At 41.5% G+C, this 16,862-nt stretch overlaps 1 protein-coding gene and 1 long non-coding RNA gene across 9 annotated transcripts in view; one reads left to right on the top strand and one right to left on the bottom strand.

Annotated features, from left to right (window-relative positions):
- Positions 1–7,575, bottom strand: part of USH2A (usherin) — a 440,966-nt gene extending 433,391 nt beyond the window's left edge. For 4 of the 5 annotated variants that reach the window (XM_081000470.1, XM_081000471.1, XM_081000472.1 and 1 more), the window contains exons 1-3: positions 6,117–6,214; positions 4,230–4,441; positions 2,123–2,288 (exon numbers count right to left, since the gene is read on the bottom strand). In XM_081000470.1, the coding sequence (XP_080856596.1) occupies positions 2,123–2,288; positions 4,230–4,330 (267 nt within the window). In that variant the 5' untranslated portion in view covers positions 4,331–4,441; positions 6,117–6,214. Of the gene's footprint in view, positions 1–2,122; positions 2,289–4,229; positions 4,442–6,116; positions 6,781–7,447 lie in introns of those variants that run through there. The other variant, XM_081000469.1, reaches the window with a different exon arrangement.
- LOC308474388 overlaps positions 4,547–16,862 on the top strand; it is a 43,561-nt gene continuing 31,245 nt past the window's right edge. The window contains exons 1-3 of one of the 4 annotated variants that reach the window (XR_013984674.1): positions 4,569–4,665; positions 6,282–6,431; positions 15,606–15,757. This is a non-coding gene — a long non-coding RNA (uncharacterized lncRNA). Of the gene's footprint in view, positions 4,666–6,281; positions 6,432–7,766; positions 7,835–15,605; positions 15,770–16,862 lie in introns of those variants that run through there. The other 3 variants (XR_013984673.1, XR_013984675.1, XR_013984676.1) reach the window with 3 other exon arrangements.

Raw genomic sequence — 16,862 nt, 5'->3', positions numbered from 1 at the left:
TATACAAAGTACTTAATAAGTAGTTGAAGTACCATTTGCATCATCAAATAAATGAATAAACAAGCAAACAACATGTAAACTTTAGACATTGGGGATGGATGGATGAATAGCATCCTGGGTTTAAGAAGTATCATATACAGGGATTGCATAGTAATCGCACCATTAGCTCAATCCAGTACAGAAACAACTGTTCACATACAAGTTATACTTCAAATAAATTAGACATCACATAAGTAGAAAAGTGCTGGTGTATTTGTGTGAGTAAAATGCAATGTTCTAAATTATACAGATTGCCAATACCCTGATAGTACTGATATCCTCTTTGACAGGCATCCTATTATTAGTTAAGAAGAGCTTGATGGATCAGGCCAATGGCCCATCTAGTCCAGCATCATATTCTCACAGTGGCCAACCAGCCACTTACATTCCTTTTTTAGATTAACCTAACCACCTCGGACAAGTTGGCATCAACAGCAAATGTGACCATCTCACTGCTTGCCCCTAAACCTGCATCATTCATGAACAAGTTAAAAAGCTCAGGACCCAAATCTGATTCTTAGGGGGACTCCACTTACATTCCTCTGTTTTGGGGGGAGGGAGGTGCTGACATACCAACTTCCTGGAACTGCAGAATTCTGTATTAAATTCACTCCACCTCAACCTGTTTCCCTCGCCTCAATAAACAGAAATTGCAGCTTCGATTTTAGTTTTCCAGTTCTTTCCGGCCACACCCTTCAAATTGGTGCTGGACTCACAATTTGTCTATCAATTGATTCGTCAATTGCCAATAGCTCAAATCACACCTCAAATAGATGAACATTTATTGAATCTTCTTTCTCTTTTTGCTGTATCTAATCAGCCAGCATGGTGTGAGTTTTTGTGCTAAACCACATCCGTGTGCATGGGCCTCTCTCTGCAGGAAATAAGAGGGCGGATGCACTCTGGTAACTTGGCAACCAATGCTTTGCTTACAGACCCGGTAGAAAGCAAAAAACGTTAGCTGAACAATTCCATTTACCTTTACTGCAAGCCCAGAGCCCGGCTAGCTCAGTCGGTAGAGCATGAGACTCTTGATCTCAGGGTCGTGGGTTTGAGCCCCACGTTGGGCACCAGATGAAGTGAAGGACATGAGACAGGAGCTGATAATGCAGGTGAGCTGCGCACAGGTGAGCTGCAAGCAAGCTGCCGGCCAGCTCTGTGGAGGCTCCTTTTATTGACACAATATGCAAACCCAGGCAGATACATTTTGGGCTGTGACCTTTACACATCTTCCAGTCCCGAGATCATGGGGTGGTACATAGTTATTTTGGCACCTGTTTCCACTGCGTCATTTTCCCCTTGCACAGTGTATGATGAAGGAGACAAAGGTCTCAGACAGGACCTTTGTTAAAAAGGTTACAGACAGGACAACACAGACTACTGAGACCGCAAAAGGTTAGACAGAGGGCACGATGTTCAGACAGCTGTGGCTTTGTCTGTGAGGGGGAGTGTGCTCCGCACCCGAAGGTCACGCGTGCAGGCAGGCTGAGGCTGAGGCTGCGGCTGCCTGCTGGTGGGGAGTGTGCTCCGCACCCAGTGATCATCCCTACACTACTTACATTCCTTTTTTAGATTAACCTAACCACCTTGAACAAGTTGGCATCAGCAGCAAATGTGACCATCTCACTGCTTGCCCCTAAATCTGCATCATTCATGAACAAGTTAAAAAGCTCAGGACCCAAATCTGATTCTTAGGGGGACTCCACTAACATTCCTCTGTTTTGAGAACTATTCATTCATTCCTACTCTCTGCTTCTTGTTTTTTCACCAGGTACTGATCCATAAATGGACCTGTCTTATCCTTTGATGGTTAAGCATACTCAGGAGTTTTGGGTGAATTGCTTTATCAAATGATTTTTGAAACTCTAACCTCCTATCCATATACTAATCAACACTTTATTTTTTAAAAACTCTAAAAGGTTAGCCTGACAGGATTTACCCTTTTACAATAATATATACCAGTATATAGCAATATATTTTAACCTGAACTCTGCCTCTTTGGTGTTTGTTCAGCTATGCCCCAATCATACAATTCAAGACTTTACCCATGCTAAATGTGTGTGTGTGTTGTCATTTCACTCACCTGCACGCTAAGATGATTCCATTCCTTCACAAGAATTCTCCCCAGTGTCATTACTTTTATCGGTGGCTGCAGCCCATTTGCAGTGCGATAATAAAACATGGTCTCTTTCTCAGAGACTGTAAGCTTGAACACAGTCTGCCCATCAACAGCTTTCTCCACCATACACCTTTGGAAACAATAAAGAAGGAAAGTCAGAGGTCAACTTCCAGTGGAGTAGCTGAGCTGTATTACAAAAGCCACAGGAAGAAGAGGGAGAAGCGATGCCGTGTTTTGCAGGCAAATGCCTCTCTCCTTGGGTTAAGTTTTCATTTGGGATAATGCAAATTAAACATAATCATTTGTGGCAAGTGGAAGTGCATGGTACTAATGCAGGCCACCATTGCTACCAAATGTAGAGTTGGGTTACACAACTAATGTTTCATCAATGCCTTTCTATTTTTGTGCATGCATAGAACTTGACAGGATTTTGTACATGTGCAGAATATCGGAAATGCATGGAGCAAAGCAGGCCTCAGTTCCTTTTTCATTGCAATGGTTTCTGTAGCACGGTCTTAATCATGATAACCCACTGAAGAGCAGTCCTAGGACTCAGCTAGACTGGTAAAGAAAACACAATTTATATGTGTTGTATATGCAATATAACATTGTGCCACCAGATGGTGATGTGGTGTCCTATTTTCTCTACCTGTTTTCACTGTTTAAATTTACAACACTTTAAACTGAAACTCTCTTTGATATGTCTAGATCCAGCCCTATTCTCATCCACTGTACAGAGTAGAATGCCCTCCTAAAGGTCAAATGACATGATGTAAAATTTGTCTGCATCAGTTTGGGCTGTGGATATTGTCATGAACGCAGTAGGCAGGGAATGGAAATGCAATAATTTCCTCTCGTACTGTGGTCTTCGAGAGAATCCTCCTTGCTTTGCGTGAACACTCAGCTACCTAGACTGGCCTGTATGTTGCCCATACTTGGGTCCTTTGCATTTCGGACCAGTTTTAGTGGACCGAAAACAGCCTGACCTGAAAGCCAGGTTGCAGTAGGAACATTTGAGCTAGAATCAACCCAGTTATTCTTTCCCTGAATATGGAGTAGTAGTATGCAGACATGTTTAGGCTGAGCAAGTGTGGTTGCAAACAGCGCTGACCTCCCAAACCTTGCAAACTGCTTCCTGGCCTCGGCATCTATCATTTTGGCATTATAATGGTAGGGTTGGGCCTTGCCGCTAAATTCAGTTTTATTCAGTTAGAATGGCATGTTCATGGCAGAATATTTTGCTGCTCTAAAGATGATAAAAATATAACCTACTTTATGCATTATCATGTTTTTATAAGCAATACTTATATCAATAACAAACATTGAAAATACATTAGAAAGTGGGTGGGTGGGTGGGTTTGTAGTTTTTTGGGGGAAACACTGTTGCATTAGATCAAAGTTATAAGCCACAACATGCCAAAAAATGGCTTACTACTAGTTGCTCCTAAGTCTCGTCACATTGCTTTCAACTGGATACAGTTATGGTTATGCCCGTTGACAGATTTGTGACTAACACACTTTTAATCCGATAAGATAAATAGAGTTGGACCATTACTCCCATTCGGTAATGATTTTGATCCCATCAGTATTTGTCAACAGAATCTTTAAAGCCAAACATGCAGTCTGCAAGTTTACTAAAAATGCATTTCTTAACATATTGCCAATTCTGTTTGCATGTAAACATGTTAGTTTTTCGTTAACAAATATTTGATAGAAGACACAGCCAAGTAGGAAAATATTTATGAACTGGATTTACCCAGTTCCTGGATAAACAATAATTGGATAATCCAGGGTTTATTAATTTTGCTTATCTAAAAACAAACACCCCCACATGTGGACCCCTACATGTATCATGACTTTAGTAATGGAAGTGACCTTGATGTGTAACACTTTAAAATAAAATCCAGAATAATTGCATCAGTTCTTATTGGGAATTTTGTTTTCCTCTCTAGTATTAATTTATAGCTGCTCTCCAAGAAGTTACTTCTTTTTGAAGAACGTAGACCACCTTGGTAATACTTCCTGAAATGTGGGATAACAAACATGTTAGGTAATAAATAAATAACTGTACCACATAGGAGATGTTCTGCCATGTGCCCACTGCCAATCTAGAAACTGAAAGGGCAATGCTTTCTGCTGATCATATTTGTATTCTTCAGTGGCTTCAGTCATTGTGGACCATCAGATTCTACTGAATCAATGGATGGTCTCTGTGGGCACTTGAGCTCTTGAATCATTTCAGTCTTTCAAAGAGAGACATGACATTGAAGATGGTCTCTCGATCTGAAAAACCACAATGAACAAGAAACACAATACTTAAATGCAATAGGGTAGATTTGCCATTGTTCTGTCATGATGCAAATGAGGTATGAAACAGTGGCAGTCATAAATTGTTCTGGTGGTATGAACTGGGGCAAGGATGTTGCCCTGGCATCGCCTTGTGGACCTACAGGCTGTCACTTTGGTATCGGGTTAAAGTGGAAGGTCACCAAGTAGATCCAAAACAGGTTAGCTTGCTTCACAACATTGCAACTGTAGATACAAGGTGAATCTTGTGGCTGGTGCACATACCTGGTAGATACAACATAACAATGGCATATGCCACCTTCAGTGTAATAGATTATATGTTGCATAGTAAAGAAATAATCCTCTTAAGGAAATGTATGCCATTGGAGGGGAGAAGTAATGGATATGAGACTCTAAGATTCCTTCACTTTTGGCTGCCATAAACCCAGGTATACTGACTCCTTTCATGCCAAACATTTGGTAATAAACTTGTAAAATGGGATTGCAATTGACAGGGAGCATAGGAAGTCTTCCCTTACATTGCTGCACCTAGAAAGTGACATTGTGTGCATTTGCAAATTTTATATGGCAATACAGCTCCGTGTTTACATGTTTACCATGTAGAATAGTCCCCCACTTCAAAATGCAATTGGGAGGGAAACCACATGGAAGTTAAAAGCTCTGCACACAAAGAATAAGCACAAAACAGAAAATGCTAGGCTACAACACTTCTAACCATGTTCGTTTTCCACAGACAGAAAACATTTTCCATGGTGAAGCCATCAAACACGTGATTCCCAAATGTAGTCCAAAGTGCTGCAGTCCAAGTAGGGCTGTACCGTATTATCATCATAATCATTATCACCAATCTTTGTTTATTTATCATCATATACCAAAAAAATGCTCTTATGGTGACTTATAACAGGAGTACAGAACAAATAGAAAATAAACTATTAAACCTGACAAACAATAAGCAAAGCTAAAGGCGATCCTATATTAAACCCCATGACAGCAAGATCACCATAAAATATCCCAACAGCAAATACCAGCAGTAGGCATAAAGGTAAAATGAAATGCCAGGAAGAAAAGACACATCCTTGCCTGGTGCCAAAAATATGATAACACTGGCACTAGGTGGATCTCTCAAGGAAGAGTGCTTCATAGGGGAGGGGCCACTGCTGAAAAGGCCCTCTCCCTTATGGCTGTACTTCTGTCAGAGAGGGTATTTGGCAGTCCTCTTTTTATAACCTCAAGGTTCAAGTAAGCACATAATGGGGGAAAAGGTATCCTTGGTAGTGGGGCACCAAGCTAAGTAAAGTTCTATGGGTAAAAAGCAGTGCTTTGAATTTGTGGCTGTACTTCTGTCAGAGAGGGTATTTGGCAGTCCTCTTTTTATAACCTCAAGGTTCAAGTAAGCACATAATGGGGGAAAAGGTATCCTTGGTAGTGGGGCACCAAGCTAAGTAAAGTTCTATGGGTAAAAAGCAGTGCTTTGAATTTTCCCTGGAAAGTGGGAACATTCTGGATGCCAGTGCAGCCAGACTAGAATTGTAATATGTTCAGAGTAAGGATCAGGTTGTCACATCCATTTTATATACACCTGAACAGTAACTTTGTATGCTACTACTATGACTGGTTTTACAGATTAAGTCAACACCTGCCAGCTACTTACATTACACCTTCTTTCTCAGGTTTCAACCACACTATTAAGGTAAATGATGTCCCAAGCTTCCGAGCGTGGGGAGTGGAAAAGCAACCATTTAGGTTATGAAAAATAAAGCTTGATGAGTTGCTCAGTGATCCAGGATGCAGGTCATTCTTGTCTTTTGTGATGCAGGCACCCTGACCTTTTGAGAGCATGGCAGCATAAGGGGCAGGTGATGATCTGTATGGGCACTCCTGAATGCAAAACTGCTGGGTACAGGAGAGGATACTTTCGACAGCAGCAGAGCTTTGACAAAAAGCACTCCGGTCTGGCAGCCCACAGGTAGCCTGGGTTGGCACAATGGAAATGTTTTTGAAAGAACCCACATTTTCAAGTCTTGGGAAGTGCCCCTGAGAGCTGGCCAGGGGTAAAGATGTATAATGAGCCATTATGAATGTTTCAATGGCATGGAACAAGAAACCACAGTGCAAGGGAAGAGCCAGGCAAATCATGTTTACAGGAAGGTCTCCTCTTGATAAGGCATCCCTAAATAAGTAATGATGACTGCATCAGTGGCAATGCCCTTGGGTAGCCTGGTTTAGAGATGACGCAGCATTTCATCTTAATTTGAAATCCTGAGGGTGTCGCCCGTCTCATAACCAGCAGCAGACACGTGGGAAGTGGTTAACACCTGAAAGCCAACAGAAAAACATGTATAAGGGAAATGGGTGCTTTGTACATAATCATGCATATACCTAAGGCCAGACTGACCTACATCTGCTGGGGAGGAGAGACATCAGATGCAATAGAAAATCTATTTTATCACTGTAATGGCATATGAATATGATTCTCCCTTGTCTGAGCTTCTTATCTTCTGGATTTAAATAACCCCACATAAATGAAGTTGTATAATACCTAAGCAAAATGCAGAACTAGATATAAGGAAGAATTATAATCACAAGGTAACTTTGATGGGGAAATGCATATGTGAAGCATGAAGCCCACGATACAGGAATTTTTTAAAAAATTATTTTGGCACAACTATCTGAAACTTCAAATTCTGTATTTGCATGTGGACCATGTATTTTATTTCAGCCACAGAGTTTTCTATAGTTGAGCTACATAGAGCCGCAGCTTTACAATTCTATCTTTGAAGTGCAGAGACCCTTAACTCACGCAATGCCAACAACTGCAAGCAAAAAAAACAAAAACAAAAACCCCACCTTCTTAGCATGCAAAGTAATTTAAACATGGCATTTAGAAGTATATAAACACATGGCACATTTTTGAAAAGATACTCTAAGGTTAAATACACATACACACACAACTTTAAGTTTGCAAAGCACTTTGTGTCTTACCCCGATTGTCCATTTCACGCAGCTCCTTTTAGCTCTCAGCAAAGCTGATTAAAAACATATCACCATCTGTCCTGTGTGACCCTCTTCCTAGCAAATGTCTGTGCTCTTTCCGATACTATAGATAGATAACTTGGCGCATATACGTATACATACATATATATATATATATACACAATACCGTGTAATTGTTATTGATAGGTAAGTTGAGTTGTTGTTGTTATTTATTGCATTTCAAAGAGACGACTGCTCAAACCTTCGGTTTGACAATTGGTTCAAATGGCAGGAACACTAGTTCCCGTTGCCTGGCAACCGTGGAGTTACCCCCAGTAATTCTTAGTAAACAGGCCTTGGCAGGAGGCGCTGTGGAAGGAACACTCAGGTTCCCAGGTAAAGTATCTCAAACAGTAAGCACTTTAAGTGGGATGCCAGGAAACTGTCTGCTCTCCTCATGCTTACATGCAGGACTCTTAATCGCAGGGGGGGGGCGAGTCTGAAGCACTCAGGACACAACAGTGCATATCTAATTTTAAAGCAGCAGCGTAGAATATGCCGTCAACACCAATGGGGGTTGTGGGGGGGAGGTTATGTTGCTGTTGTTTTCCTCTCTCTCTCTCTCTCTCTCTCTCTTAACACGCTTCATGTGTGTGAGGGAAAAGCAGTGTGTCAGCACACTCTCGCATTGTTGCTCAAATTCGAAGCATAAAATATTTAATACAGCCAGTGGCAACAAATTGGTTCTTATTCCCTTCCTTTGTGTTCAGGGGTTTCCATTCCCTGTGTTTCACCTGCTGCTTCAGCCACAGAATCTTTGTAGTTGTCAAAATGGCAGACAAAGCTTCTTTCCCACCAGAGGAAAGCAATACTACAGTATCACACCCCCCCTGGGGGGGGAGTGGGAGGGGAGGGGAACCCCACCACCAAATAAGTCAGGTTTCCCTGCTCACACCCACACCATGTGTTTAAAATCCCACCACTTTAACAGCCATGGAAAATCCTGGGAACTATCATTTATTAATGTGTTGGGAATTATAGTTCGGTGAGGCCAGCAACCTTAACAAACAAGAATTCTCAGGCTTCACTGAGGGGAGCCATGACTGTTAAAGTGCCTCAGGTGACAGGGACGGAACAGATTCCAATCGCATGAAGGGGCTGAATTCCTCAATATTATTTACTCAATTTATATCCTGCCTTTCTTTCCGAAGAAGCCCGGGCTGGTAAAGACATTAATAGTAATAATAGTAATAATAGTAATAATGGTAACAACAATATATATATATATATATATATATATATATATATATATATATATATAAAATCTTTAAATGTTTACTACTTTCCAAGAGCAGCTAACATCCCTTCAACTGGTAGTCTCAATGTTGCTGAGAACAGTGTCTTTTGGCCATTAAATGCCTGAGTAAACAGGAATGTTTTTAAATTCCTTATTAGACTTGGTCATGTGGGAGACAGATGCACCTCGCGAGGAAGGGCATTCCACAAATGGGAAACTGCCACCAAAAAGGCCCTGGGTCAATAAGGCTCACACCAGGAACAGTGTTGTATACCAAAAGACCCAGGATCTGAGTGATATATTATCTCACAGGCTTTTTTATATATAAAAAAACAAACTCCATCAGTAGGGCTCCTAAGGTGCAATGTTTTAGAACCAATCAACTATCACAATATTTGTATATGTTCCTCGGTTCATTTGTCAGGTGGCCCAGTAACACAACTAGGGATGGAGAAGAATTTTGGTCAGTCCACATTTTAAAGGCAGTGTGGTGTCGTAGTTAGAGTGCTGGACTAGATGTGAAACTAGGATTCAAATCCCTACTCAGCCATGAGGCCCACTTAGTGACTTTGAGCCAGTCACTATCCCCAACAGAGCCTACCTCACAGGATTGTTGAAATGATAAAGTGGGGAGAGGGAGATGCCACCTTGAGGTCCTTGAAGAAAAGGGGGGATATAAATATAAGAATAAAGAAACACATAAACTGGCCTAATTCATAGCTTCCATACTTACCTAGAATGAGACTGGATTGCATACCACATACCACTCTAAATTTTGGGATGTGGTTTTAAAAAAATAAAATACAGAAATGCATATTTTTACAGGGGGGAAATGTGTAGGGAAATGCATACAATGCCAGCTGTCAAGATGGCTTATAATAAAAATGTAACCCAAAAATAAAACAGAAAAAGAAATGAAGAGCATAAAAGTAGCAGAATAAGTAAGCGAAACGGTGAAATAAAAAGCAGCTGGGAGAACCAAAATCAATAAAAGAAAGGGTACTCAAACATAGACCAAATATAGAATGGTTCTTCAAATATAGCCATGGAGGCAGGCACACATGGCTGGGATGGGCGTTTCAGAACCTGGTTGTGGCCTAGAAGGTGATGTCATTGGTTCTGCAGTATTAAAAAAAAAAAATCCCAGTGTTCCCCCGCATTCCTCTGTGAGGATAGAGTTTTTGCACAGAGCGACATCTGCTAGCAGCAATGGCCAGCCAATTCAAAGTAAAGAAGCAAGAAGGATAATGACTTGAGTCATCTGAAGACATCCCCTTCTCACTTATTTACTTGGAATTTACTTGGCTTTCAAGGTGAGTGGAAACCATCTCCAAAACAGAGTAATCTCTGCCAGCAAAGGTCCGTATAGTTGAAGCTATGGTTTTCCCTGTAGTGATGTATGGAAGTGAGAGCTGGACCATAAAGAAGGCTGATCGCCGAAGAATTGATGCTTTTGAATTATGGTGCTGGAGGAGACTCTTGAGAGTCCCATGGACTGCAAGAAGATCAAACCTATCCATTCTGAAGGAAATCAGCCCTGAGTGCTCACTGGAAGGACAGATCCTGAAGCTGAGGCTCCAATACTTTGGCCACCTCATGAGAAGAGAAGACTCTCTGGAAAAGACCCTGATGTTGGGAAAGATGGAGGGCACAAGGAGAAGGGGACAACAGAGGACGAGATGGTTGGATAGTGTTCTTTTTTTAAAAAAAAAATAATTTTTATTAACCGGCCAATCAAATCAAATCAAATCACATCACATAAATTCCGAATTACAAAGCCGAATTTTAAATTTTGTTGAGGGGACCCATATTTCAAGATCCGAAGGGGGATTCTGATCATCTTCTTGCTACTGCGTTAATGTCCAAATCAGTCCAAACAAAGTTCATAATTCTATCCAGTCTTATCTTGCTGTTTCCACATCATATATGTTCATATATTTTCTCTTTTTTCTTTATGATCTCTTCTGATAGTCTCCTTAAGCCGATAAACACCAATAATAATCCTGTGTGAATTTTTCCATTCTTCCAATCCTCAAATCGAGATGGTTTCCATATATCATCGCCTTCATAGATAACATCGCTCTTTCCATCTTTAATTACAGAACTGTCGTTGTTAAGTCCCTCTGAGGAGTTTCACCCACAATATAAAAACAGCTCTATTTCTCTATTTCTCCTCCCAGACTTAAGTCCTCTGACAGAACTTCCCAATATGGCGACGGCACTTTTAACTGCGTCATTCCAAAGCCCTTATACATTCCACGCTCTTCTCAAAACATGCTTTGGTTCGAAAGTTTATCTCCACACAGCCTTAAATCCACAGCTTAAGTCCTTAAAACGACATTTCTGACTTGTGGGGGGGGGGATTCTTGTTTAATCACATAAAGGAAAGAAAGGAAAGTTTTTTCCCCCTACCCCATCAGTCCCTTTGCCATACCGAGTCTTGGCGTATCTTCTCATGATTTATACTTGTTCCTCCGACTCGTCTTGTTTTATCAGAGATCTCTTCTGTTAGCAGTCTTTACTCCCCCTCCTTCCTTGAAATATGTGCATTCGCTTCATCCAAATTGTTTCTTTTGAAGTTCTTGCAGCTAGTGGCACGGATCAGAGACGGCGTCCAGGAGCGCCGAAATCCCACAGGAGGGCATTGTGCCTAGTGCCCCCATCCCCACAAATTCGGGGGTGGTATAGGGCACAGCAGGCAAGGGCAGTCCCCCCCCCACAATCCTGGGGGGGTAGGGAGGCTATTTACTCCCATCACAGCCTCCAAATTACCTTGTGTGGGTCGGAGAGATGTTATTGTCAGCCATCTTCTGATGCGCCCCTAGTGGCCCCTCGGTTGGATAGTGTTCTTAAAGCTACCAGCATGAGTTTGACCAAACTGCGGGAGGCAGTGGAAGACAGGAGTGCCTGGCGTGCTCTGGTCCATGGGCTCACGAAGAGTCGGACACGACTAAACGACTAAACAACAACAATCTCAGGTGATTTCAAATCATACAAAAGGCTCAGGTAAGAAAATGAGGGAACTAAATGCAGCTCATCCTGAGAATGCCTACTTGACCTGAGATAATTCTGGACTGATCACATTATTCACAAAGTGATTTGATTACGAAAGGCGAGGAGAACAGGAGACCAACAGTTTGCTCCCTCCCTCTGCCTTATTGCTTTTCCATCATGATCTATCGTAGATTTTTGCTGATAATTATGGAAAATGGGGGAGAAACATAATTTCCCCACCAAATTTGTAGTGCACACATGACCTCTGGCAGCATTCCCTTTTAAATATTAGAATAATTAAAGTTGAACACCTTAATTCATAATTGATCTCTCCATCCATCAATTTTGCTTTGTATTCTGTTCACCAAATTTTACCTCTTTGCAAAATTCTAACAATGTATTTGGTATTCAGAGTTTATTGCAATATATTTTACATATATGAATAGATTGTTGTAAATGCTGAAGCACTGACCTTCAACATTTGATCTGTCCTTGCTACTTACATAACTCCTGAGGTATTGTTTCTTCTTATGGATAGAAAGACTTAACAAAGAAATTACCCAGCAGTGCATGAGCTGGATCAATTTCACTCCATCACCCAGTGCAAAATTCCAGGACTACCTGGAACAAAAACTTGATGTTTGTTATACTCTTTAGCTCCACCCTCCAATTTATGCAGAAAATGAACACGAGAAAGCTATGATATGACATGATAAAGCTATGAATTTTCGTGTCCAATTTGATTGATTTGCAGGGTTCTTTTTGTACAAGTTGCTCAATGCTAAATAATAAAACTACCAAGCATGTACATTTTTAATAGCTGGAGGGGGAGCTGGATACTGACATCTCAGAAATAATTAATAACTTGTGTTTTAAAGGGGAGGAAATTCAGTATAAACCAAGGAGATAAATACTAAAGTAAAAATTTCTGAAGAAGCAGGAGGAGGAGGCAAATATTTTATAGACCTGTTAAGAGCCTTTTAACAGCTTTAAAAAATGCCATACATCACACAGCATCTTTTAGCACCAGTATTTCCTTTGTTACTAGAGAGGCAGAGCTGAAAGTTTCTTTGAAACAACAAGCTCCTGACAACAAACCCATTCACCAATTTCTTTCCATTACTGGGTCGTATTATGAGAAGTAGGCCACTTAGAGATAAATCTGACTGGTTGCTGAGCTGGTGAATTTTCTCCAGTCTCTCATCTGGGCTGGGTTTGGTCATAGTGCTAAAACCATGCTTTGGCTAACTTTGACTTGCTGAATGTCCCAACAAACCACAAAGATAAGGTGCAGCCATATTTAGATGATCAAACCTTGACTTACGCATGTGTTCCATCCACTTGCACTGTCCCTTGATCTTGATGAAGGGAACATGCACTAGAACCACATGAGCAGTGGGTGTTATGCAACACAACAAACTAGGATTAAGCCAAGGCACAGATGTAACAACAAACCATTGTTTAGGGAAACCATGATTCACAAGTCACGTTTAAACTTGTTGCCTGGTTTTCACTGGCTTAATAAACTAGAGTATCCACAGGCTTTGTGAACCCATGCTTCCTCTTTTCCTCCTTTCTAGCAGGTAAACAAACCAGAAAGCTGTCATTAACCATTGTTGAAGGGGGTTATCTGCAACTTCTGTTTACTGGGCTGGCAAGTGAACACAGTGCTGCAAGCATTTCCACACATCCAGCTCCAACTCCTCAGAAAACTGAAGTCTAGAGGTGGAGATATGCTTGGGGTGCTGTGATCACTTGCCAACCTAGCCTACCAATAATTGGAGCGATCACATTAGTGAGGCCAGAGCACCTGAGATAGTAGTCCTGTAAAATCATTGCCAGGTGCAGTTAGCTGTAATTTCTCTGCACAGCCAAATCTGAGAGGCAAATGCCAAGCAAGAACATGGCCCAGCAATTCTCTTGAGCAGGAAGTGCAAAACGGTAACAAGCTCTTTGATGCAGTCAAGTGCCCAGGAGGGACTATGTTTAGGCCAGCTAACTTTTAGCAAATAAATGCTATGTTGTTAAAAAAAAAAAAAAATCAGTTTTCCAAAAGTGAAAGGTTTGATGTGCAACTATACGTTCTTGAACTACTTTATATAGGTAGGCAATCCATGACCTAGGGCACAGGTGCAGAGCCTTTTGGATTCTGGGGATCAGATATTGTCAAGTGAGTGGAACAACCCACCTGTCAATCACATCAACATGATGTCACATAATTGACAGGAGGGAGATTGTATTACATATCTAGACTTGTGCCCAGTTATTACTGTTAACAGTTTTATTATTTGGGGGGGGAGGGTTAATTTTTAAAAAAAATGATTGAAAGGTGGGTTGTCCCCCCTACCTGTCAAAAGCCCTTGAGCTTGGGAGTTACAGCGCAGGGACATCAGCAGCCCTATCCTTGAGCAAGTTATCCGCCTGATTGTTCCTTTGAAGAGATGCATGATATCGGGTGTAGGATGTGTGGATGTGGCTTTCCCCATATGGTGCCTCAAGCACACCTACACCTCAACCAAACACAAACCGCAAAACCGCATGCTTATTACAAGCATAATTCAAGCAAGGAGAGAGAACTCTGTTGCAGCCAAGGTGCAACTGGGTGACTTGCAATGGACAGGCAGAAGCCAACTGAACAACTTGCCATAGAGCCAGGGTGGTAGAACCAGACCCAGGACCTTCACAGGCATCTTCCTCTGATCTCAGGAACCCAGTACCTTCTCATCCTCCCGCAGTACCTCACCAATTCAACAGCACAGGGAATGTACCAGAATAGTGCTTTGTTTGATAGCAGAAGGAAAAGCTTTCAATCTGCTTTTTGTGGGTACAAAAGAGCACCAGAGAGAGTTGCAGAGAGATTGTAAGCCATAGCCTTGCTGCAGCAAATTCTGGAAACCAAGCTTTTTAAAATAATAATAATACATATTAATTGGCCAGTATCTTTGGTCTCGCTCACACCATCAGTCCCAAGCCCCTTTTAATACATCTTAAGTTCCGTTTAGGGATCTATGTGTTTGCTCCAAACGAGCAGCACCGCTGTACTCTGCTTGTCAGATGAGTTCAGTGTCTTGCATGTGTTTTGTGGCCACAACTAGTTCAGCTACATGGTATCATGTGAAACAAATACCCTTGAGAGTTTGTTCGTTTGTGCCACTTTCTGCTGTCTCATTACATTTTGCTGCTGGTGTCCTCCAATCTCAGGCATGAATGATGTTTCAGTGGGGTCCCCTCAGGATCTCCACATGGCAGCATGAAGATTCCTCAGTTCTGATTACAAAAGATGAATATATTTGAGAGGAAAAGAGCACTAGCAGGCACTTTCTGTTCAAGAGCCTTATGAAGAAAATGCTGAGGGGTGAAAATGCAGGAGGAACAAGAAGATACCATCTCTTATCCATGCCGCCGGACACAGAGAGACGTTTCCTAACCCAAGGGGCCTGCAATGGCTGTATTTCTTCAGTGGCCAAGAAAGAATCCACAACTGACATTTAAGGCTGCAATCCTAGCTCATTTACCTGGGAGTATTCCCCACCAAATTCAGCAGGATTTACTTCTGGGTAGCCATGGTTGGGAATAACTGTAAGAAATCAATGCACTGTAGGGATCAACTGTATATATTAATTCATCTGAATGCAGAATTATAATAGTGAAGGGATTATTCAAATAGGGTGTTAATGAAAACACAGGGGGAGCACAGATATAAAGAACGAAGAAAATGGTGGCGGTTCAAAACTCTGAAAGGAAGTTCAAATGCAGGGGTTAACACTGAGTCAAATACTCAAATCCATTTTCAGTCATATGTCTCACTAGAACATGTGAAGCTTTACATAAAGGTGTGCATCTAAGCATGTGTGAAGTTCCTTATCTCATCAACAGGCACAGCCAGCTCCTGCCACCCGGGATTAAAGTGAATGGCTTCCAAATTAGACAATGCAACCTCTAGGCAAACAAGACTCAGCATCTCTCCTTCCACAAATGCCATGGGTGACAAAGATGAAGAGGATGCATCAGACAGAAGCCAGCAATGTGTAAGCAGCTGAGTAAGCAGGGAAGCCAGAGAGGGATGGTTGGAGGAGGAAGAGTACTGAGGAAAGTGGATACTGTGGGGGGGGGGGGAGAGATACTGGAAAGGTACAGCAAGGAATTCCCTACCACACACACACCTTGGCACATTGTCTGGGCTGCTGCAATGTCACATAACTCTCTGGAAGATGAATGTCCATGGAGCCTAGAGATGGAAAATTCAATGTGGTGTGAAAAGATGTAAGGGATACCATGGGCTGAACTTCACATGTGGCCCCTGACTCTTGAAGACATGCATGTCTCCTGATGGGTAGTATTCAACCAGAGCTATATTTAGAAAAGTGCATGTTGGAGAAATTGTCTGTTGATTGAGTATTCATCCTGATTTGCTTACACAAAGCTTATGCAGAGGTTAGACTATATCTGGTCTTTACTGAGCGTTCCTTCTGGCTTGTTTGTGGGATGGATATGTGACAATGAGCACTCATCATGCTTATTTGCTTGCAGAGTGTTTATTATCCCATGCTTTTCAGTGCCTTTCCCCATCACTTTTGTAACCACAAAAATAGTCTGTTTCTTTGTTGAAGTACATTTGTTGTGCTAGGGCAGAAAAACAATTTAATCCCGCTCACAAAACCCCTCTTACTTTTAAAGTGCAAAAGTAAGTTTGCAGTATGCTTTTGAATCCCTCTCACAAAACAGTGACAGTCTGGCAGCACCTTTAGAATAAATCAGCTAGAATAAATGGTCCTGCAATTTTGTGGACCTCCTTGGTTACAGAAAACTCTTTATTTTTCCCAACTTTTTTCTCATCGTGGACAAATTCTTACAGGTGCTAGCTAAAATTGTCATAACAAAACAGGTCTGCTGAATTCACCACAATTCCACAGTACTTTTTCCTTCAGATTTTAGCCAGCCTCCACTGAACAAAGAGATCACTTTTGATTTAGAGATGTTGAGGGTAGGTAGTCTAAACTGAACATCTGAGAGGCAAGGGAAAGATAATGTTTTATAGAAAGAAATGAACCCAGCCATGGAATGTTAGCTGGTGTGAATTTTGGTTTACTTTTAAGAGCCAGGCAGGACGTATTTTGTAAAGTGCTTTCGCAC

The sequence above is a fragment of the Podarcis pityusensis genome, assembly GCF_964106645.2.
Source record: "Podarcis pityusensis genome assembly, chromosome: 3".
NCBI lineage: Eukaryota > Metazoa > Chordata > Lepidosauria > Squamata > Lacertidae > Podarcis > Podarcis pityusensis.
Note: the sequence above shows the minus strand (reverse complement) of the source record. Positions and strands in the feature narration are given on the sequence as shown.